This window comes from Osmerus mordax, chromosome 20, assembly GCF_038355195.1.
Source record: "Osmerus mordax isolate fOsmMor3 chromosome 20, fOsmMor3.pri, whole genome shotgun sequence".
Classification (NCBI taxonomy): domain Eukaryota; kingdom Metazoa; phylum Chordata; class Actinopteri; order Osmeriformes; family Osmeridae; genus Osmerus; species Osmerus mordax.
In genome coordinates, this window is record NC_090069.1 from 5,106,214 (window position 1) to 5,131,640 (window position 25,427).

The window sequence follows — 25,427 nt, forward strand, 5'->3', positions numbered from 1 at the left end:
TCTGGCCACCATCATGTCAGCAGAACAGGGGCCACAGTCTCTATTCATTGACTTAATTCACAAAGCCAAGGGAAATGTATGTTATCATCTCTCTTGTAATTCATGATGTATTGAGCATATTCCATTGAGAATGGGCAATGGATTTGTGGGCCACAAGATTGCTCTGTACAACACTGTACCTAATTCGCTGTTTAGTTCACAGTTAATTCAGAGTCTGATAATAACCAATTAGGTAATTCCCTCTTTCGGTTGTGCTATTATCTTGTCCCCTCATCTAACACACGCTGAGACCGATAAGAAAAGGAGGGGTGAGTGCTTGTGTGAATGAGCGGGCTGTGTTATTAATGTGTTGACTTAAGCATTTCGCGGGTGGCTTTGGTTCCCATAATTGTCCTTTTTCTGCACCGCTTTCATCTTAAGAATAATAGAAGCTTGATTGAGACGGAGGGATGGTGGATGTGATTGACATGTCTGAGAAGTACAAAAATAAAACGTACAGCTTGTTCTTACGCCGACGCAAAAACATACAGTAGCATAAGCGTATCCGTTGGGTACAAGTTACAACTATTTAGTGATTTTATGGTGTGCACGAACATGCTGGCCGAGTGCAGCTATTCTCATCTGAACAGGGACTTTTGATGAATATTCAACGATCTCAATTTAGTAGGCATTTACTGTAGCTACAGTTCTCAATGTGGCCAGAGGTGGCAGGCAATGTCAGCTATTCCACACAGCCCTGCGAATCCAGGAGTTTGCGGTTTGATTTAATAGGACCAATTGTTCAATCCGTTCCGTTGGAGTTTCTACCGGTCTTTAGCTCAAACCGCTTTAGATCAATGAATTCGCGTAGCATACCCCACTCCATGCTCACAGTGAGGCGCTGGACAGCTCCCGGTACCAGTGAGGCTGCATGCCCCCTCTCAAGTCATTCTGGGGATTCTAACCAAATTTCTTGGAACACCAAAAAGAGATGGAGGACTGACGATTAGAGTTGTGGCTTCATTTCACTTGGAAAGTATCACAGAGTCTGCATTTTGTTCCTATTGCATTCAGTTTTTGGAAATCGGTTCCATTTGTTCGGCGCTCATGAATTGATCAGTGCGTGGTGTGTTGGACAAGTATTTTTTTTCTAATTGTGGACTGTCGCTTAAAATAACAGTGTGAAGCGCAATCATGGATGGTCCAATTGGATGTATTTGGCTGAAAAGACTATCTGTACTTGCTTGGTTGTGCTTTATTGCGAGAGATGCAACATCATATGGTAAGTCTGGAAATACTAAATTTAAGCTCGACCGTGTTGGTTTATTGCAATGCATGCTCATATAATAATGATATTTTTGATCAAATGCGAGGGTGACAGGGCTTTAAGAGTCCACTGATGAGGGGTCGTCTGGGTAGCAAAGTAGCTCCATAAATGCAGACATGTTACCCAAATTGTCTTACACATTAGGCTACTTAAGATGTGCTTTCTTATTCTTTCACGGAGTCTGGCCATCTACCGAGGATCATTTTTGGCAGAGATGTACCATAGTTCTGTTTTTGCAATCCATTACACACACAAACACACACACACGCACACACACTCACACAAAAGACACGCACACACACACACACACACACACACAGACGCACAATCTCTCCTCATTAGACCTTTGAAATAATTGTCAGGTTGACTAGGCTACACAGTAGGCTACACATTGTATGCGTGGGAAGGGGTCACCTTGTTGAAGTAAATGTATTCAAAAAAATATTTAAACTGTTTAATCAAGATAGTACACACACCCACCCACACAGAAACACACAGTTAGACACACAGAAAATTGTGTGTATCCGTGTGTAGGTGAACGAAAGACACTATAGGTTTAGTGGACAGGTGGTGTGGGCTAGTCCTTTGCTTCAAACTATATGAAGTAAATGTCCTAATGTTGAAACATTTGATGTTTGAGGTCTGTATCATTTGTACATTTGACATCTAGTTGAAGTGCTACTTTTTTGGACTGCACTTGAAGTGCTCCTTTCCACCCCTTGCTTCTCAGCTTGTCTGTGTGATTCGCCCTCCCAAACGGCTGGTACACAGTTTATGTCAGGGTTCTACCACTAGAGGTGCACTGCCACTGGAAATCCTAAGCGCAGTCTCTTCACTGTGAACAGGACTGACTTGTAGTGACTCACTTGGCACGATGTGAGATCTTTGAGATAGTTAGAGCCTCTCAGGGGGTTGTGTTTAATATGCTGCTCACAGCCAACCAATCAGGTTGGTCCAGCACGGGATCAATCCTTTGAATTGAATTTGCTTCATGAACGACCATTGAACACACGCCTTGCCCATTTGTATGGAATAAATCATCTTATTGGTTCTAAAATGCATTGTATAAAATCACACTTCCCTCTATGCACTTGCTTTGGACTACAGCACGTTAAGCATCGTTTGTCATCAGGATTCAGGAACTTGTTTTTATGCATTTCCAGTTTCTTCTGCACTGCCAGTCAGTCACCTGTATGATTATAACTATGTTCATAAACTAAGCTTAAACACCGTCATTGGAAACACATTAATGACAACTGAAATCCTAACAATCAGATAGGCCATATGTCCATACATGGGGACTTTATTTGAATCTCACTGTAGTTAAGAGAAAATACTCCCGTTGAGTATGATCCAAAGATGATGTAGTGTAAGCTGGACTGGACTTTCAGATGGCATATATGCGTTATTTGAGTTTTAACCTCTTAATCTCCTTCACCTCCACCCATGTTGCACCTGGTAGTAGAGCAGTGTAAACAAACTATCAGACGGGCCAGGTTTATGGTTAGACTCAGACTCAGGTTTAGAGTTAGACCAGACTCAGGGTTTGTCATGAATCCCCTCACCCACCCCCCAACATATGCAACTGTCCTGCACGATCATTCCTGATGTTTTACAATGTCTCAGAGAGATTATCCGCCACTTGTTTGAACATGAGCAGATGTGCAGTCAGATGTTTGTCGCAACATAGATTACCTTATTTTTTTACCAGAAAGGAATGCCACAAATATGTCCCCATTAAGACTTCAGAGAACTCTGCTATATAAGCTTCCAAGATTCCCATTCTATTGTTTATTTGTCTGTCCTGATGATAGGTATGGTAATACAAAATGCCGGGAATTTTTTAAGCTTTGAATATCATTTTCAAATTCCAGATAACAATAAGCATTCAGCTACAGCGTGTGTGTTGTTTTCATTATGGATTACATTTGTACTGGTCCACACCACTGCACAAAACAATCAATGTGGCCACAACAGGCAAAGTCGACTCCCAATAGCTATGTGAACCGATGCCTTCACTATTCTGATGCTTGGTATGCTATGAGAGAGGGATCGTGAGTTAGTGTTGCCATGCTAATGCACTTTTGTAGTCTGGGCCTATCTGATGCGGCATAAAAAAACAACATGTTTTTCGCAGCTTTGTTAAATGCTGACACCCGTGTCATATTGACTCTGTAATCCAGGCCCGTAGTTTCAGCATTTTAATGAGTGTCTCTCCCGCGTGCGTTCATCAATGGAGCAGCTCAGCTTGCGCTCTGTGTTTTTCTACGTTGGGAGGGAGCGCCCACCTGTTCTGTGCTCTGCGTGCTACTCCGTATTTAATGAAATATTTAAACAATGTTTTGTTAAAGCAAACCCTTTCAATGGTTTAGATTTTGAGCTGACTGCTGATTTCTTTTTCGATTGGCGTAAGTCCCAACTGAACCACGTTGCTGGGCTGCTAGTTAGTGCATTGTATTACTTATACTGTATTTTTTGACAGCAACATTCACAAATGATTTATACGATATTTCCATCCAGGGCAAATTCTCCCTTCTGACTGTGTTTCCTAAGATGTTACTGATACAGTATTGTCAGCTTTTATAGAATGTCACAGCTGCTCTTAACAATATTGAAAATATTCTACACATGGTAAACTGGGTGTAGTGAAATTGAGTATTGTTACTCACAATCACATTCAGCTCTCTCAATGTTATTAAGTGCACACGTAGAGCCTCTTGTGTGTCTTACGATGTTTGGTGCGATTGTATTTCTTGATGTTTGGGGCGTTGGAGAGGGCTCAGTGATCAAGTCATTTCAGACTTGTCTACCTACTGAGAGCCAGCTAACAGGCCTAACAAATGAACGTGTGATAGCACTAACCTCTGAAGTCAATAACAAGCCCATATCAATGTACTCTCCTTAATTAACAGTGGCTCTGGCTATCGCGATTCATGTTTGAACATGTCTCCAATCCTCCTGCAGAACAAACCCTGCTATTTCGCCCATAATACATCAAGAATGCATGTTTATAAGCCCCAGATGGTATTGGCCTGTAAACAAGGTCTGCTTTGATTTTCCTACACCATGAGCAGTTTGACCCAAATTAAACCCCACATTACCATGCAAACACCATTCGCGTACTGTACATGTAAACCATTTGATTTGCTTTAAGACATTCTCTGCGAGGTCTGGGAGTATAGATCTTCGGAAATGTGGTGGTCGAACAGAAGTGGTGCATGGGGGGGGGATGTGCTTGGTGCATCACTAATCTTTATAAGTGGCTATAAATTTCATAGACACTTTACTGAAGTATGAAGCACAACAAGAGGCTCTGGGGCAGTGCTTTTTGGAGAACATCCATTATGCTGCCTACAGTTAATGCTTTCTTTCAGTCATGTACCCTTTCACTGCTGAAAGGGAACATCAGAAGCCAAGCCAATGCTGTACCTTCTCATGTTGACCATTATGCGTGATACTTACACTTAGTGACATACATCTGAGCACACCAGAAAACTCTGTGACTCATTGTAAACACGTTGCTCGGATTAAATCAAACTTGTGAATAGTTGTTTGTTTTTCCAGAAAGCCGGATGCTCTGACTTGAGAGCGAGCGTGTTTTTTTCTCTTTCTGTTAATGCAGCTAACGTTGTTTGACAGTTGTCATGGTGCGCTTGAGGGTTCGAACGCACATCTGAGTGGCACTTGTAAACAACATTAGTGGTGACATGGCTACAGGCCGGGATGTCCTGACTGAGATTCAATTAGAGGCAGTCTTTTATACTGGACGGAAGTAAACAGACTAACCCAACATGACGTTGGAAGTTTTGCGCACTTGTGGAAAATACTCTTAGGATAGGAGTTTGCTTTTTTGGTCCACTTAGGGATATTATACTTCATGAAACTGACCAGCCCCAACTCTTTCTCTTTTAGATAGACTATTGTTGTTCTTAACAATGATTTTACACATATGGTAATGAATGCGTTAGCAAAATATGGCTAGATGACAAGTGAAGATTCCGTGTTTAGATTTACTGTGAAGATGCAGCATGCATAATCAACCAAACACAATCTTCATTATTTTCTACACACGCTTAGAATATGTTTTGCCCAAGGGGCATGCATAGTAGTTGTTCTCATGAAATAACAAAGAAAGCTTGAAGCTTAACTCTAAAATCCATGTTAAACAAGCCCTTATGGGTTTAAATTGTTGACATTGTGCCTTTAATATGTTTTTCGAGATGCCGTTTGTCATTGAAAACTCTTTGTGCTAAGGAATTGTGTCTATGCTGCTTGTCACAAGGGATGAGGCCTACTTCGGTTCTCAGTTTTCAGTTTCTCAGACTTTGCATGACTGAGACGGCAGAGACTGTTTTGGGGGAGATGCTATGTTTGTAATGTTTGCTCAATAGAGAGAGAAGGAGAGTTGTTTAATCCCAGGATTCTTCTGTGAAATAACTGACATCAATTTATAAAGTCTATCATAACAAACTCAGCAAGCTCTACTGACAGCCATCTGTTTGCAACTTGATTTGTTAAAAGAGCAACATCTGCTTCTGAGGCTGAGTTCCTCAAATGAAGAAAATACATTTTTATATCCGCTTGTATTGTACAGTTAACTCCTACAGGTCTTGTAATTTATTTTTGTCATGTGTCGTTATTAGAAGGACGGTTGAGAGATTTGCTATGAAGCTTTGATGGCCTTTCGGTAATGTAATGCTTCTGGCCATGGAAATTATACAGCGTCATTGATTTCATCAGGGGGAAGCTAGACACTGGGCACCAGAAAGCGTCTTGGCTGTTCAGACAGCCTATGGCTAGATTTCTGTAATTAATGAGCGATGAACACAGTGGCATTAAGCACACTAACCCTCAGCAAAGCTGAAGGTGGTGTAAAATGATCGAGGAGGAAGTCAGGCAGTTTGGAAGAGGACAGGCAGGCAAGGGCATGGCAGATCTCAATTAGCATGCTACAGTAGGCTCTGGCCAGCAACACCACCCATTAAATGCCTTTTTGTCGAGCCACATTTACATCCACCCTCCAAAAGTACGTCACCAAATGGGGGGGGGGGGGGGGGGTGGTGGTGGTAGGGACACACAGCTTGACATGAAAAGACTAGTTAATGGAGAATGAATGTTCTTTTTCATTTCACTGTAAAAATGTCAGAGACTCGTCCACTGCCTTCCCTCAGGGCGTGTCTCGGCACCCAAGACGGAGAGAGGGAGATATTTCTTCTGCGATACACATCTGTGGTAACCGTGTCGAGCGCTAGCATGAGAGGGGGAAACACTGAAGTGCGAGACTCCATCTCTCTCCCTGGCTGAGACACCATCCATCCACAGAGTCACAGCAGCTGCCAGGAGGAAGTGATTGAAACAAACACATGGCTTTCCTCCAGGACATCACCTCGTGAATGTCGGGCCAATATCTCTGTCTCAGACACCAGCATGTGTTTGATTTTCCGCTCAACACAAACACCCCCATGCACACACACGCGCGCGCGCACGCACACAGCATTACGAGTCCATGTAAGATAGACAGTCGATGAGCATTCGAATGCTTCACTGCTCCACTCTTATCTCTCCTCTCTGCTCTTTTATTTAGGCCTGGTAGGCTTCATAGACCACGTCCTATCATCTTCATCTCTTTCGTTCACTTCCATCCTTCCGTTTCTCACCAGGTATTGTACTCCTGTCACAGAGAACCAACCGGACTGAACACAGCTGTCGGCTCTTTGCCTCCTCCTTCTAGTACACCCCACTGGCCATCAATAGGGATCTGACACACGATACTGGGGGGTTTGGGTCTGAGAGAAAACAGGTTAGAGGCAGTATGGGCTGCAGGTTGTGAGAGATGCATTTTGTTTTGCACATCGTTCCCACCGAGTTCTATTTTACGGATCCCGTTAACCCGTTACGGAGTAGCGTCGCACATATGTGATCGTTCGAAAGCAGGCCCCACAGCGTAGCGTCGCACGTGTGATTCTGATCATTCCAACCGACTATTTTCCGATAGACAAAAACTATTTGCCAAACGCTATAGTATGGTTTCAACATTTACAATTAGGAGGCTAACAAATAACACTAGCAGGTAGTAGCATTGCTACGAGTATTATGCTAGGTTGCTAGGTAACGAAAGCTAACTAAAGCTAGCTAGCTTCCGTTTTGGAAAAATAACTCACTCACTTCACTGGAAGCGTCGGAAATATTTAGAACTCACGCATTTAAAGGTTAAGTGTTGGCTTGGTTTTTGGACTGCGTTGGCTCTGATCCAACGGAAAAGATGGACAACGTCAGATGAGCCAAATAGGCCAAGTTTGTCTCTTGGTGCAGGAAATGGGATTGGGTTACTGTTATTGTGACTCAGTGGCTGAAAGGGATTGACTTCTGACCGCCTTGGCAGGCACGGTTGCCCACCCTAAGATCCCTTGGCATTTGACTGCCTGAACCCATGCCAAAAAGCTTATCACCCTAATGCCTCCTGGCTGGGGGGGGGGCACGCTTTGGCTCTTGATATCAGGACTGGATGATTGGCAGTCAAGGAGGGAAATCTAATCTCAGCCCTTGTGGACAGACACCATGGTCGAGCTGTCGCGAGTGTAAGTTCTGTGTCCCCCTCTTATCTATAACTACGCCGCAGATGTTCAGTTTGAGTCATTTTCTGTGTTTCCTGAAGATGTTACTGATACAGGTTTTTCGTTTTTTCGGGGGAATTTACCCACCTGCTCAGATGTACTGATTTACTGTAGGCGTGCGGTGAATTCTGCCAGCACTGGGCCGGCCTGCTTCGAAACCTTTTGTGATCGGCTCTTTGCACTGGTGAGACCCAGAAGGACCGCATTAGCAGAGCGAAGAGAGAGGGGGAAAGGTAGAGGGACAGACAGAGGTAGCGAGGAGAGCAGAGCAAAGGAGAGGAGTGGGGGATTGAATACCAAACAGACCCAGCACATGTGGCACGGCGCAAATAAAGAGAGAGCGTTGAGCCGACGACACGAAACGGTGAAAAGGCCCTGTGTTCAAAGGGTCAGCTCTCATTTCCATGACAATCCCCACTCACTGCCCCATCTGTCCAAGTCTGAGTGGCCGAGAAGCAGAAAGGGGGGGGGGGATGTATGTGCTGATGGGTGTCTGTTTCCCTGATGCTCATATAGCTGCTGTCGCTCCATGATTGCGTCCCTGGGCGAGTTCCGGGCGGTGTGTGTTTGTGTGCCCGAGTGTGTTTTCCATGTGTGTGTCAGGGCCATGGGTGCTCCCTCCATCAGTGTCACGAGAGTTCTCTTCATTAAGTGAAATGCAAATCCCCCCCACCCCCCAGCAAATGATTAACAATAGAGTTCATCCTTGAGGTTAATTTGACAGAGGCTGGAACCTCATGCAGTCAAATGTTGTCGTGAGCACACAGCGGAGAAAGAGCAAGGAAGAATTGCAGACCCGCCGTTGAACCCTTGTTGACATTCGTGGTGTCGGTTGCTGGATACTAAAATGAACAAATTGCTGTCTCGAAAAGGCCTGGGATGCACGACCCCATTCCCTTTCCCTCCCTCTCTAATGCAATTTTCACAGCCAAAGAGTAGGCCTTCCTTACCGCTTTGAACTTATCATGTTGGCCGATTGCACTCATTCATAGCGTTTAAGGCAGACCCCGCAACATAGGCAAGAAGGATGTAATTCCATCATCTCTACCAGTTCATCCTCCTCAGAATATGCAAACAATTCATTACCTAGGCCTCGCGGTAAAGATTTCACAGTACAGCACTATAATTGAAAATGATGACACTGTGAGCTTGTCTGAAACGAAGTGAAGCGTGGGAATTTGTTTGACCTATTATGCAGCGCACACACAATGCATGTGGATTTGTAAAGCGGTATGTATTCAGTCTGTCTCTGTCAGTGGTATCGCGCTCGCCAGGCCTTTAGGGATCTAAAAAATGTCTGCCCGTTTCCTCTCAATATGGCGGTTGCCAGTTAGACGGCAAATCTCGACATATTCCAACGTTTCGAATATTTGTGAAGCCAAATATTTGTGAAAGCAGGTGTGTGATCTAAATTGTAGTATTTATTCAGCCTTTGATTGTTTGGTTAACCTTGCCCTGGTAATAATTCTGAAGTCTCAGGTTTATTGCAGAGGACGAAGACTCCAGCTGTATTGGAAACCTGCTTCCAGAACTGTCATTCATTACCCATCCCACACAGACAGACCTCATGTGGACACAAAAGAAGACAAACTGTGAGCCTTTGATTTCTGAATGGCCCTTTTATCCAGGATTGAGACGTGGGGAATGCTAGTCTGCTTGGCCGAGGCAGTGTCAGGTTGTTAAAGATGAAAGGCTTCTTGGTAATGCGGGTGTATTAGTCTGGTGTTAGCCTAGCCATGCGTTCTTTTCTTTTGTTGGTTCTCTTCGGGGCTGACGTCACAAGGCTCACATCTTGATGTTCCTGCGCAGCCCATTGACTTTGTAGCAACTCCTTCATTAAGCCAGCGACACTCCAGGTCATACCCTTCCAACCACAATTAACAGTCCTCCTAGACAGGGAGACATGTACTAGAACCTCAACCTTACTTTTTATCTTGCCGTCAAGTAATTTCACACGTATTGGAAGGGACTTTATTCATCGTACATTTTTGTTCTGGCAAAAAATGTGTAATCTCCGTCCGTTCTAATCTTTCCATTTGACAACTCAATCTCTGACGACACCCTATTGTTCGCTTATGAAATGTCCTTAGGGCTGCTCTCAGCAGATAGTGTCAAACTAATGAAGTTATTAAGCCTTCCTGCCAATCAGTTCATTTGAGACATTGTTCTCTCCTGGTTCCCGGCCCCTACGTTGTGTTTCCTTTGCCTGCAGGCAGGGGTTGGTGGTGGGCATGAGGGGCAGATGGGTAATGAGGGGGCAGGGGTTGGTGGTGGGGTGACTGGGGGTCAGTGGTCGGTGGTGGGTGATGGGGGAGGCAGGACCAGGCCTGCCGGGAACCCTCTGCGGGCATCTCCAGGGGCAACGTAGCCACCAGAATTGCTCTCTAGGGGCATGGAGGAGAAGGTGGCAGCTGGGGAGGAGACATCTGCCCACGGGTTTGATTTCAAGCGCCACTCCCCTTCTCTTTGTATTATGTGGATGGGCTTTGCGTGTCCTCCCCAGCCTTGCTTCGGTCCACCGAGAGCGGGCTGTCGGTGGGCACGAGCCAGGCTCCCGCGTGGACGTGTCAGAGGAGAACAGTCGGGGTATCATGAGGCGATGGCTCACATGCTCACGATGCCACTTCATCCCCGAGGCTTAGGGAGGGTGTGTGTGTGTGTGTGTGTGTGTGTGGTGGGGGGCAGGTGGGGACACACACACAAAGCCCACAGACACCCCCCCCCCCTCTGGAGAGGGGACTTCATCTGCCAAGGGGGACATCTGCAGCACGATGGAGAGGTCTCTCCTGCTATCCAGAGGAGGTCCCGGTAACTCATTACATTTTTGGGACATTTTCCTTTGTGCGCCAACACGGCCCTTCAACAGGAGAAAGGAAGAAGGACAAAAGAAGGCTTTTAATCAGGGCCAGACCCGGCCCCTCCATTGATTATCTTTGTTTCCACTGCTGCTCTCTATTTAGATGCTATAAGGGCCACTAAAATGTCGCAACAAGGACCTCTCCAGATTTCCAGTGTTGAATATGTCATCTCTTGCCTTTTTGTTTTGATAAGCTTTCTCTCTCTGCATCCACTTATGCCATGATGGCACATGCATGCCCTAAACCGAGTCACCTCAGAGTTATATACACCTCAGTAGTTGCATCAGCTTAGGGAATCCGTGCACACTGTAATGGATAATTAAAAACACACTGGGAAAGGAATTTCCCTGGTACGAGCCTAAGGTTGTGAGAACGTTCAATTCTCCGATTTAATTATTTGGTTGTTACACTTTACTGGGAAATCCAATCCACGCCATCGCAAAAGAGAGAGCAACTTGTTACCGGGACAAAAGAGGAGTTTGTGATTGGGGAAAAGAGCTTGGATGAGCTGAGAAAAGAACTGGACAAAGAGGTCTGCAGAGGGTTGTGTGCAGACCGGGGAGTGTGAGGGTATTTAGTTGATCCTTCGTCCACAAGGCAGTATTAATCTGCTCTCTCCCTGCTCTCCTGATCCATTTCGGTGACAAATTAAAGAGAAACTCAGTTCAGAGCCTGCCGGTGCTTCCCTCTGTTCAATCAGCAGAGCCTTCACCGGGGGGAGGTACTGACCTCTCTTTTGTGCATCCAATTCTTCCTCTCCATCCATTTCCTCCTGGCCTTGAAAATTCATTTCAGGGGCCTTAACCTCCACAATGCCCTAATGAATGGAGGCCGTGTCTGAGCCTGGGCAGCTTATAGGGTCAAATCTTCTGGTGATTTCTGAGGCGAGAAACAGCTTGACACACAAGTGGCCTGTGGACTGGACAGCACAGCAGTCCATAGGCCAGCTCTAACTCCCAATCATTTGTCAGGGATAAGCTGTGAACCAAACAGGCTACGCTATCAGAGGAAAGTCCTTCATATGAGGTTCAGAATCCTTGATCCATGGTTCTGGGATCAAACTCATCACCTTCCCCTTGGCCTGCTGAAAGAAATCCTCTTTTAAAGACCTACAGTTGGGCACTAAGTACAATTTAATAAAAAAAAACTGTGCACTTCTTAGAAAAAAGACAATGGGAGATATTGAGCAAAATGTTGTTGTCTGTGCCTGGTTTAGTACGGTGCTGTTTATTCTCTCTCTCTCTCTCTCTCTCTCTCTCTCTCTCTCTCTCTCTCTCTCTCTCTCTCTCTCTCTCTCTCTCTCTCTCTCTCTCTCTCTCTCTCTCTCTCTCTCTCTCTCTCTCTCTCTCTCTCTCTGTCCCTCACGGTCTCACACGCGCCAGATTTGGACTCATGTGTGCGTCGTGGCCCTGGTGGCAGCTCATGTGCTGCGGGGCAGGCCAAGAGCCCGCGGTAGCCGGGCCGTGCGAGGAGAGAGCAGGGGAGAAGTGAAGAGTGGAGACCGACTCAGGCTCGCTCGTGGCCTGACTTTGGCACAATTAAAAGCAGCCCCTCTATTCCCCGGGCGAAAGCCAGGCAGGCCAGTGTAGTAGTAGGCCAGCTTACTCAAGTGACTCAAGTCTCAATCTCAGAGCGAGTTGCCAGAGGGGACAGTCTCCCCGGGAAGCTGGCTCTGGCTCCGCCTCGGGGCTCGTGAGAGAGGGACACAGACCCACGGCGACATCCACACTCGATTCCAGCCTCTCCTCCCTGTGGTCCTGCAGAGCCGTCAACTCTGCGTTGTCGAGTCGTGAATCGAGTCTCGCACTGTCTCTACTGTACCATGGTTCTGTTCTGAGCACCACACAGGTTCTCCACACCCCCAAGGCAGACATGATATCATATCAGTTGACCTGACTTCAGAGCCATCGCCGGAAACATGCTTTGTGCTCATGATAACCAGAAGGATTCTTTGAAAAAAAAATGTTTTGAATGCTCACAGGAATATCGGCAGTACATGATGAATAGCCAGCGATGGTATTGCGTATGCTCTTCCATGAGAACCTGGATCATTCCCGTCGTCCAGAATTCATTCACACTTCCTTGAATCATTCACACTGTGTACTCATTTGTCTACAAGCTGTAATGGTGTGGATCCTTTGAAGGATGCTTTTTTCGAGTCTAAGTGTGATGCATATATTGCGTGGTGTGTTTATCATTTATTTTGCATCTGGAGGAGGGGGTTATAATTTGGTTGGATCCTGTATCATTTATTTAACTTATAGGAACCATGATGACAAGGTTCTTGTATTGATGAATTGACTATGGAATGAAATATGTCTCCTAACAACAGTTCATAAAGCAATGCTGAGTAAGTGGAGATCTGTAGGGAGAAACATCATTTAGAGCCAAACCGAATTGAATTACGCACAGAGATTTGGAGACTGAACAAGAAAATCTATACTTGACCTCCCAATTACTGGAAGAAGAAAGAAATGTTGTCACATGCAAGCATTGCCGGGCGTGAATTGGTCAACCAAGTACATGCTACATGAAAACAGATCCCTGTGGTGAAGGTAGGGAGACTTTCTGCGTCGCTCGTTTGTGACCGCCTTGAGAACGGTTTCATTTGTATTCCTTCCAATGCTTGTTTTTGCACCATATCTATTTTAAGCGTGGTATCTCAGAGATGTTCGTGCTTTTATCCTCAGCAGTCGTTGACACTTTCTGGTGATAGCAGTGAGGTAAGCACTTTTCTTCCTCCTTAAAGCGCAACTCTCCTCGTTTCTCCAAAATATGACACGACCAGCATCCAGACATTGGCCACTCATCATCATTTGTACCTGGGGCGGTGCCGGTGGCAGAGGAATGCCCGCGTGTTTGCGTGCGCGGCTGTGGCATACTTTCCCAGGATGTGTGCCTAAGGAGCTGTGTGCCCTTTGGCTATGCACTGATTTGCACAATTAGAAAAAAAGAACTCTTCATCCTAGCTAAATCTGTTGATTTGAAAGTGAATCACCGGCAATCAGCTAATGCATGGATCATTATTTGGGTCGTTCGTTGGTGTGTTTGTGTGTGTGTTGGGTACTGAAGAAAGTGGGTAAACATTGGGACACTGAGCTCATCTGTAAACAAAAGTGACAAGAGGCGTCGGCTTAATTTTCTAAACCGTGCCACTTCACAAGGAAATAAGGATAAATGACCATTAGCCCAGATAGCATTAATCCAAGGTGCTGAATGATAAATGGAGACGCTCTCACATTGATTGGTTTCAGTTCCCCAGTATCTGAGAAAAAGGAAGTGGGGGGCCGGTCTGTAGGATCTGAGGGGACTCTAATTTGCATATTTCAACACTCACAGGGTAAAAGCTATCTGTTCCTCAAGGGGGTCATTCATTCATTTTTTTTCCCATTTGGACTTCGTGGAGAGACCTTAAATGGAAGATGAACATGATTTTGTTTTTCTCAAGTAAAAACTAGGAGACTTATGTACTCAGTATGCCTTTCATAGGGTGTATTTCACACTCATAATTGTGTATTTAATCCAAGGATATAATTAGAAGGCAGTCATGTTATGTCATTGTACTAAATTCAATTAAAACACTTTAAATGGAAGACCCTTAAATGGAGCAGGGCTAATTTTGCTGAGGGAAAAAAATGAAGGCTTTGATGGATTTACTACATAGCATGATTGTACTGGCAAACCAAAGTAGATAAGAAAAAGAAGGCCTGTTTGTTTATTAAGATGTTTGTCATCGAGAAGAGAGTGTTTGATAGGTCAGACCCTCGATGTGACATGAATATTGAGTTTCTGGGGCTGACACATCCTTAGCAGTTAATAGACAAGTGCCTATCTGATGGTGGGGAGGGGGGGGGGGGGGGAGGGAGCGAAGCTGAACAAAGTGGAATTGAGATGCAGTCGTGCCTTTGGGGCGTCCTACCCTCCTTAACATGCCCGGGCAGATTGTGATCAACTCTGCTCTGTCAGATGCGGCTCTCCCGAAGACCTTACAAATAACAGGCTGCGCATGTAATAATAATAATAAATCCATTTTCTCCGTGAGGCGTCCTTTCTCTCGCACTCAGAGCGCCGCGTACGTCCCTTACCTGTGCGGCGTGTGCACAGGTACTCAAGCTGTTTACCAGCTGGGCTCCCGGCTCCTCTCTACCCCTCAGTCAGCCAGAGGTTACCGGCCTCGCTGATTCGCAGGCACCAGCCAAACCCGCCGACGCCATCCAGCCATGTATCCGGCATGCACGATTTAAGTGACCCGGAGATTAAACCGTTCCTGAACCCGGATGTTGGATTAGGACTTTATGTGTTTATAGTGTGTACATGAAAAATACGTAACAACCATCTGTGTTCATGGGCTTATTGTCTTTGGTTTCCTCCCCTCAAACACCGGTTCCGAGCGGTCTGAGCAGCACAGAGCAATCCGGCCCTTGCAATCCAGTGAAGAGCTAGAGCTCTGTTGTAACAGCCGGGCCCAGATAAGAGGGGACACCGAGGATGAGGCTGAGCAACGATCGGCGGCTGCTCGCTGCTCTAATTGGTATGCAGTTGCACAGTCTCCTCTGCCGGCACTTACACACACCTCTTTTCTCGACACTCGCGCCCGCTCGGAATCTCAGCTCGAGTCCGAAAAGTATTTAAATGCACGCCAATTGGACGCCCAGAGCGAAACCGTTATATACCGTTTGCTGGGGCGTTTAGGTTGGGATGTGTGGAGGGTCACCAGAGGCTTCAGGCGGGGTGGGGTTGGGGGGGGGTGGAACTCCTTAAGGTGTCGCACACATCAATGACTGTGTCATTCACGAGGACGAATGCCCCTCGAAGTGATCAGCATCCTGTGACAGAGATAATGGCGCGGTCGGAACATCGGCCCCTCCCTGCCGGCGTCCGATTGGTATGCAGTCGCAGGCCCGTGGGTGGCATTCACACCCTGCTAGCCTCAGCCTGCAGCAGCTCTGAGCCTGACATGTGTTAAGAAGGTGGAATGGAGTTGAGCAGCCCCGCGTTTTCAATAAATCCAGCCTGCATACCAATCAGCCTTCGGCAGGGAGCGGGAGGGCCACTCGTCATTGACTTCACAGCCCTGCAGGCTTTTCGACAAACAGTGGACGGCTGTCGGCTGCCTCGCCCTCACCCCCCGCCCTCACCCCCGCTCCGACACAGCCGGCCGCAGTATATATCCAGAACAGCCGGACACTGATGTACCGGCATTTGTTTTGGATTGGGCCGAGGGGGTGTCATCAGTCTCATGGCCCAATTGCTGTGATGGAGTGGCCGGGGCTAAGGTGGTGACGGCCTGCACGTCATGTCCTGTCCTTGTTTGACGGAGGCCTGCTGCAGTGATATCGAGTGGAACTATTGAAGACACTTTGCCCCCTAGAGGGGTATAGTGGTGTGTGCAGCACGGAAACCGAAGGGAGAAAAAAACAAGACTTCATTGTGTTTTGTTTTTCTTCTGCATCCAAGTTAAGCTTTACATCTAGCAGACGCTCTTATCCAGAGCAACTTACAGTAAGTACAGGGACATTCCCCCTGAGGCATGTAGGGTGAAGTGCCTTGCCAAAGGACACAACGATGTGTGGCACGGCCGAGTGTCGACCCGTCAACCTTCTGATTACTAGCCCGATTCCCTAACCGCTCAGCCATTTGACCCCTTTAATATTCAGTGAGCATATCAACTTGTTTCTTGACTCTGGAAACCGATATGACATATGGCAGACGGTGGCAATTAAGTCGGCTCGAAAACAAAGAAATCTCACGTCTCAAGTCGTTTGACATCAAGACATTTCCGACGTTTGCCTCAGGCGAAACCTGTTTGAAGCTCTTATCAGTTGGCCTTGTCTGGCATCATTACTGTAGGGTAAGCTAGGACGGTATGTACAACATACACTCTCATCCTCATTCTAAGCACAGCTGGATTCTATTTGATTCCAGGCAGACATTTCTGATCTCCTGTGACACTTTGGGATCAGGTTGTTTGATCTGGTCTTCTGATGTCTGTAGAACACTATGCCAGCATGGTGGAAGTCCAGAAGGGCACAATCCATTCAACCAACAAACCCCTCCTTCATGCTGAAATGAATACAAATGCAGTCTAATTACACTCCGTAGTCCTTTCTTGTGCAGCATCTTAATAATTGACGACTCTGGAAAGGATAAAACATATCGTTTCCATTTCTGTTATTCCTCGGATCTTCTGAATAGAAGGGCCTAATTTCCAAATACAATCGTCTTACGGCTGGCAACATCAAAATGTGTGCAGTAACTCTCTGAGTGTGACTAAACGTCGACAGCACAGAGTTCTTCATAATAACGCCCTTCTTCCTTAGCGTAACGTTGCTGAACGGCTCCGCAGACACCAAAGAGCATTCGCCGCTGATCAACTGTACTGTGGATTCTATCGTCACGGAGACGCACATGAGCTGGGGGGGGGTTCACCCTCACAGATGGGGCTAGCTTAACCCCATGCTGGCAACGGCTCGACTGTGTGTGTTTTGCTTTTGTGTACATTCTCAGTAAATCCATCTGCAGCTTAGGGCACTACAAAGACCTTCTAGAAGAAGCGAACGTGCACACCTCAGTCAGACACCGGTCCGCCCCGAGCCCAAAGAGATGAATGTCTACTTTGATTCACGTTTGGGGGAAGAACTGCAAACATAAACACATAAAGCACACTGCATCACCCCCGATGACCAAAGATGCAGGGGCGTTACAACTGGTTGGTTCTACTTTCACGGAATGGTGCATTTGTACTGGCTTAACTGGGGTTCTAATCTGTATTAAAAGTGTGTCCTGTGACTCTTTGACCCGCTATATCTCGATGCAAGACGAACGTGAGGAGAGCGGAACCAGACCAGCCTTTTGTGGAAGCTGCTGGGCCAGGCCTGAAGGCAACACGTTTTCAAAGCACAGTTTCTCTCCTTACCGAAGCATGCCATGGAGGAATGTTTCCGTAATGAGTGGATAATATAATACACCAAATATTCGGAAGTAGAGGTCACCATGCTAATGTGGATATACTCATGCCATTAGCTGAACAAAGCAACAACAACATTCTTTTGGCCCTAGCATAATTTTTTGCTTAAGTGTCAAGGCATGTACCGTACCTTATAGCCACTGAATACAAAGTGATCTCGACAAGTATGCAAAAAAGGCTGTGTGTGGGAGAAAAGAATTGCACATTAAAGTAACTATCCTGTACCAACATGGACAAACCTCTTCAAAGGAGACCGTTTTAATGGTGTAACCGCAGCGTAATGCCAACATCCCATCTTCTCAATCCAATTTGAGTTCCATATGACTACTCTTACTGGCTCGCCGTCACCAAACGACATCACAACCTCATGTGCATTACTTTGTGGACAGGAAATGACAGGGATCGATCTGGGTCGAGCACAAAAAGTCCTGTTCAGCATCCACTGCACCTCGTGGAAGGCACCCCGGCCTTACAGACAGACACCTTGCGGATCCCAGTGCTGAAGCACTTCTCATTACATGTTAATTATAGTCATTGGACGCAGTGCTGATTGAATGAAAAGGAGCATGCTCGGCCAAGCGTGCAGACAGACAGACAGACAGACAGACAGACAGGGTGACGGACAGACAGGCAGGCAGGTAAACAGACAGACAGAAACGCAGGCAGGAAGCCAGGCAGGCAGGCAGGCAGGCTGAGAGACATACATGTCAGACAGAGACAGGGAATAGCATCCATCTGTCAGCAGTCCAGTGCTCAACACTTAATGATGAAGTGAAAATTACAAAGTGATTAGTGTTAGATTTCATCTGAAAGTCTTAAAGCACATTATTATTAGCGGCTCATGTCTGTCAATCAGAACAGAAGACCAACTTGCAACGTCAGACTTCTGCCTTGAGTAAATATATCCTTTTTATGATGTTCCATGATTAGTCATGTCTCGAGATTTGAATGGTCTCAAGGCATTTGTGGGACAGTTCCTTTTTCAGACACCACAAAATCAAGCAATGGATCCCGAATGGATTTGTAATGAGATTTTAAAAGCGTTTAAGAGTCAATACCCAAATGACTAAACACGTAGAAAAAAATTCAACATTTTTTTTTTGTATCTACAGGGGAAGAGTTAGTCTCTCTCCCTTGTCACATGACTTTGATCAGATGTGGCCAAAGTCGTTTAGTTCTGTGTGCGTCATGTGAGGCCCGTTTCCATCCAGCTCCTGCTCGTCGCCACCAGGCTGGGTGTCTCTGCCCTGAGACTGGGCTGTGCGACACGGCTGCGGGGTCGTATTGAGATGCAGGCTCCACTCGGCTCTCCCTCTGGCTCGTTCCCCTCTTAGCATTTCGCTGGGAACTGGAATGATGATTGAATATCCCAGATTGTGGAAGCGGGGCTGCCGGCTGGAAGTGGCGCTCTCCGAGGTGTGAAGGTCAATGTTCGGTGGCTGGCGGAAAGGCAGCTCGCTGGCGGAAAGGCAGCTCGCTGCCGTCAACGGGCTTTCCCTCGGCACTGCAGGTGATCCTACAGCACGGTTCTCTGTGGACGAGTCAGTGAGCCAGGGGATTCTCACTGTGCGGTCTGTTTAGCATGACTGTTGCAGGCAGGGGTAGGAACCGAGCACGGTATAGATTGACGCACTGTACTATTACTTGGGTGTTGTAGTCCCAGCAGCTGCAACAGTACTGTGTACAGAGATTCAACAGGGGTAGGCAAAGGTGTTGTGTCTAAACCTATTATTTTTCAGCTGGTTGGACAGGCTTTTAGATGCCAGCAGCAGTGAAATGGAAAGGTCCTGTGTTGCAAGTATTGAGATGTATTGTGGCTTATGTCCTTGTGGAACGTATGTTCATCATGTCAGGAACATCCTATCGTAGTCGTCATGGAGAATACAATTAGAGTTTCAAGAGCGTAAAATGCTAATCTAAATCTGGGGATGGTTTTCTTGAATTATTGTCCACATTTACCATAACCTGAAACTTCTGAATTATGCATGTGTATGTTAATGCAGGCACCAGATTATAATTTTTGTTATAATTAACAAGCATATTGCTGTATTAAATGTCATCTCAAGGAGAAATTAGTTAAATGTATATATCTGTAGATTGAAATACTAAACACTTCTGCTTGTAGGCAAAAAGAAAACTGGGCTTCCTGTTTCCATGGAAACACAAAGGGGTTGTCCCACCCCATTGGAATGAGTAATTTAGGGTAATCCTTTTATATGTGGTCAAAAGTTAAATTATTTTTAGCGTCCTTTCATGATCTGTTGATTGCATGCAACACGCATTGTCTATATTTGGGGTTTGCGTTTTCTTCCTGGGAATTTGCCAGCATCTGTTTTTCCTGTGGGCGTCCCTACACAGATGTTGTCAATGTCACACTGTTTACACAAAGTTTTTTTTATTTTTTTGAGGCTTTGGGAGAAATACCTTTGTTGGAAAGCTTTCCTAAATGAAGATACATTTCTAATTCCAAGTAATATAAACACTGTAGTCAATGCTTTAACTACAACTCAACCATCTGTACATCACCTAAACCTCTCGTACTGTTAAGATAAATTTGCATTCGGAAGTACCCTTCAGAGTTTAGCTTATTGAGATTCTTAGCCATGCCTTTCTAGAGGTGGGGGAGCTAAGATTGTGCCGGGTGCCACAGCTACCACTAATGGAATTTAAAATGGAAGTGGTTTATTGCTACTGCATAGCATTGAAAAACCTATTTTTTATGCCAGCCATGCACAAATAGGATTCTTCACTTGCGACTGTGTTAGCCAATTGATCTAATCAATGGTATTTGCAGCGATGGCCCTGCTGAACCTATTAAACCATCTTGCTGATGGTGAACGCCCCCCCCCCCCCTCCCCCCCTCCTCTCCCGACCGTCAACCTCCATTGTGAGTGTAGACATGGGAGGCAGAGGAACACTGGGATAGACCCTAGAAGGAGCTCTCCAGAATGATGACGCTAGGCCCTCTTACAGAGGAGTCCGGCAAAGGAATTATTGCACACATCCACAAGTAAAGGAGGGGCGGATGGCAATCAATAATCAATCAGACCTGGCCTCACAGACCTCGTCAATCACAGCTGGGGTGGGGCCCTGGTGGAGGACTGGGATAGGGAGACGACCTCATGACTCGGAGGCTGGATGCCGTGTACCGGAAGTATCATTTATGCTATATGTGGTGGCCTTCGATGTGAAGTAATTGTCTGAAATAAGCGACCATATCGTTCGAAATCAACGATATTGTGTGAGCTTGGTTGAAGATGTCTTGGGAGACAATGCCCTTAAATGGGCATCTGGAGGTTGTGAATCACCTCCACTACAGAAGAGTTCCATGGAAGAGAAGAAAAGGGATTCTGTATTCTAGTATTCCCTAGCTAAATTGAGCCAGTAGTACCATGATGTAGTGATGTAGCGCCACCACGCAGCAGGGAATTTATTATCTATTATCAATGCTACAATAATTGTTCTGGCCATTAACCTGCATTAATCAATTTATGCACAGAACAAGGTAAAGAAAGACATCCCGTATTCACTGCAACATCAATATGTACACTGACCCTCATAAGTCTTTATCAGTCCTTTCAGTTCAAGTTGTCAATTCAGTCTCAGGTCGCCAGAAGCATTGTATTTGGTTGGACATTTGTTACACAAGCTTCCATGGTGTTTTTGAGTGCATGTGTTGAGGGGGAGGGAGCCTTCGTTTGTTCAATGAACCCTCCTGCGTTGCCTTTGCTGCCTTGCGGTGGGAGATTCAGACACATTAGCACACAATACCCCAATGGGCTTCAAGCTAGCCACTGTAGGAATACAAATGCACTGGTCTGCCGCTTGTGGCAACACCTTTTTTGTTGTTGTTTTTACTGCGCAACCCTGTCACGTAAAGCACGCCTTGAAAGCCGGTCGTCACTCATGTTCAGGGGCGTGAAAAGTTGAGACAAACAGTTTCGCGTGCGAAAGGCACTGTCATTTTTCCTCCCGCGTCCTCCATCGTTATCTTGCTTTTTCACGTGGGCTGTCTATCATGGTGCGTGCCAGCCCGGCAAATTGGAGATATATTTATCAAGAGCGGGTAGTTTACTTAGTTTGAGCCTAATTCAGGCATGTGTCACTGCTCATTAACACAGAAGAGGAATTACCTAGATACACAGGCATAATGACTTCCGTTTCCTGCTCCAACCATCAAGAGGATTCACTGCACTGCTACAATTTAGAAGACATACAGTATAATGAAACTGTACCTCCATATAGCTGCTATGTGAAAAAAGTGCCCTAATAAAATAATGCCTCCTCTTTTGCGAAATTACACAGCATTGTGTCTTGTGTGCAATCACTGTCTGTCCATTTCTCTTCTAGCCTGTGAACCTTCCCTGTAATTATGGAGTTCTAGTAATCAAAAAGGTTGATACAAATACCAGTTGTAAGAGCTTATTGCTTCATGACTAAACTGCACTATGTCTTGGACATTATGTAATCTTGCTGATTGATATAACACATGACATGCTAGATGAGAGGTTGTTAGCGGTCTACTCCCTGGGAAAATGGAAATCTGTATATAGGGAGATGGAGAGAAGGCAAGAAAGATGGAGAAAACAAGAGAGGGCAGTGTACAGGACAGAAGGAGAGCGCAAAACAAAAAAGGGAGAAAAAAAACCACTTCCTGGAATGCTCGTCTCAAGGTCACGGGATTCGATCCACCACGGTAGGTGTCCCATCTTGAGTCCAGGCCTGTGGTGCTGGCATAGAGTAGAGCCACCTGCTCACTAGGGAAGGCTGCTGATTTTTGCACCAGAGTTGCCAAGAGGACTGACCACCACCACTTTCCTTCAAGTGCAGCCAAATCTCAGATTCCCCCCCCCCCCCCAAAAAAAAAAAAAAACTAACAAACAACCTTTCACCATACGGCTAACGGCCGTGGAAAATGTTCCCCGCCGGCCATTCCAGCCCGCCTTTGTCTTCCCTCCTCCGACAGACTCTGGGCTGTGATCCGAGACAGTGCGTAGACAGATCTGGCAGTCGTCGACACACATGTTGCAGTATATATGTCTCCACATCATGCTTGTTGTGCTGTCCTGTATTCCACTGGTGTTCTGATATCATCTGACCACTCTGCTGGACACAGCTGAGGTCCTTAGCCTGATACCTAGATATCTCAATGATGATGTTATAGACCCAAAGCACAATTTACCATATTACAGTATTCAGTATAACACAACCAAAAAATTGACAAAACAGTTAGGATGTGAAAAGGCTAAACAGTTGACGGCGCGGTCGATTTTTCTGAGTGTTATTGACTATCCACACAAGTAAAATGTTTTGCCTTATCTTAGCAAGCATCACGTCTCCAACATTTGGGCTTAGACTTCACCGTCTCACTGTATTGTCTCTCCTTGTCTAAAGACAGGGAGTTCTTCTCGGTTCTCCTCAAGCCAGGAATGCTATTCCAGTTGGCCTTGCAGCAGCAAAATAAAAGATTACCCTCCAGACACACCATTATTTTCTATGATGGCACTCATACATCAAGTCTGCACTTACTTGTGTTGGACGACGATGGAACAGGGAAACAGAGCAGGGCTTTCTTCAAATCTGAACCACCCTCTGTGAAATTAAGAACTGCTACACTAGACATGGAACTTAGCTTGGGGGTTGGAAAAGGTTGAAACAGAAAGTGTATTCGGCAGATAAATACTTGTTTATGTAAATATCAATAGAAATCTGGTTCATGTGATTGGTGGGGATTTTTCCCATGAAAAGTCTGTGAAATGCTGCACAGTGTTCGATGATGGTGTTGACAAATAGAAAGCCTGTACGTTCCTTTCTTTGAAAACAATGGTACGGAAGGAGAATTGTTTCTCATTCAGATTTGAACCTTTCCATATTGTGAATGCCCCCAAACTGTTGAAAGAATCGGCGACAAATTTACATTTACATTTACATTTATTCATTTAGCAGACGCTTTTATCCAAAGCGACTTCCAAGAGAGAGCTTTACAAAGTGCATAGGTCACTGATCATAACAACAAGATAGCCAAAAAACATCGCGAGTAGCCAAAACATGAAGCACACATTGTGAACAACCAAAGTAAGTGCCAAAGGGAAGAACCATAAGAGCATGTAGTTAAACAAGTCACAACCAAACAACATGAACAGCTATAAGTGCAAGTGTACCTGTGGGAAAAACCAAGCAACAGTAATAAAACAATATATCACAGCGAGAACCAAAAATTTAAATCAGTTACCACTAACCACAAGAGCAACAAGTCTCTAAGCAAGAGTCATTGTGATCCTTGAGGAAACTAACATCGGGTCAAGCGAACCGTTCCTAAGTACCGTTGTACTCCCGGAACAAGTGCGTCTTGAGCCTTTTCTTGAAGGTGGAGAGACAGTCAGTGTCTCTGATGGAGGTGGGGAGTTGATTCCACCACTGGGGGGCCAGACAGGAGAAGAGCTTGTGTTGGGACCGGGCGGTCTTGAGCGGTGGGACCACCAGGCGGTTGTCTGAAGAAGACCGTAGGTGGCGGGTGGGGGTGTAAGGCTGCAGGAGAGACTTGATGTAGACGGGTGCAGTCCCGTTCACTGCTCGGAAGGTCAATACCAGGGTCTTGAATCTGATACGGGCCATGATAGGTAGCCAGTGGAGAGAGATGAGGAGCGGGGTAACATGGGAGCGTCTGGGTAGATTGTAGACCAGGCGGGCCGCCGCGTTCTGAATCCTCTGAAGAGGGCGGGTTGCACATGCTGGGAGACCAGCGAGCAGAGAGTTGCAATAGTCCAACTTGGAGAGGACGAGTGCTTGGACTAGCAGCTGGGTGGAGTGCTCAGACAGGTATCTCCTGATCTTCCGGATGTTGTAGAGGGTGAATCTACACGACCGGGAGACCGCAGCAATGTGGGCCGTGAGGGAGAGCTCGTCGTCCATGGTAACCCCAAGGTTCCTGGCAGAGGATGAAGGGGTCACCGTCGCAGATCCCAGGGTGATTGAGAGATCGTGGGAGATGGAGGGTTTAGCCGGGATGATGAGAAGTTCTGTTTTGGCGAGGTTCAGCTGGAGGTGGTGGAAATGAAAATCAACACCTTCCCACTCTCCCCTGTGTCCATCGGAACGCTCTAGAATACACCTGTTTGCGTTCCTGTCCAGACTTTCTTTAAACAGTGAGATACCGTGTCATTGTTCGTTGTTAGACCTACAGTTGGAGAGAGAGAAGGATAAAGGAAGATGTGTGTTGATCACGGATGAGTTCTTTAACAGCTAAAGGAGAGGTCTCGTCAGAGCCCGGTTGATTGGATCATTATAAACTCTTTGGCTAGATGATTTTTCAGACGAGTGTGCTTTAAATACATTGAGTGGCAGTCAATGGCTTATGATGTTTGGATCCTTCCGGCATTTCTATAAATATAAAAGTATAAAGAACTGCGCTGTGTGAGAAGTGTTCAATCACAAGACTGGTGGACTGGTTAAAAGAAAAAGATGTATTAGACCATCATTCTTTTATTGGTCATCCTTACTGTTTTTCGAGATCTAGACAAACGCTCTGCATTACCGACACCAGATATATTCTATTGACGCTCCCATCACAAAACAAACTCTACATGTTTTTTACAGGTATCTGCTTTTCAGCACTGCTTTTCAGCATGGCCATCCCAATGATAACTCTTTGAAGTAATTGAAAACAAGCAGCCCCAAGGCAC

The 25,427-nt window shown here is 45.9% G+C and overlaps 1 protein-coding gene across 1 annotated transcript in view; it reads left to right on the forward strand.

The window, feature by feature from the left end:
* The first annotated feature begins 1,173 nt into the window (after positions 1-1,173).
* Positions 1,174-25,427, forward strand: part of dcc (DCC netrin 1 receptor) — a 129,304-nt gene continuing 105,050 nt past the window's right edge. The window contains exon 1 of the mRNA XM_067258201.1: positions 1,174-1,261. Coding sequence (XP_067114302.1) covers positions 1,174-1,261 — 88 coding nt within the window. The remainder of the gene's footprint in view (positions 1,262-25,427) is intronic.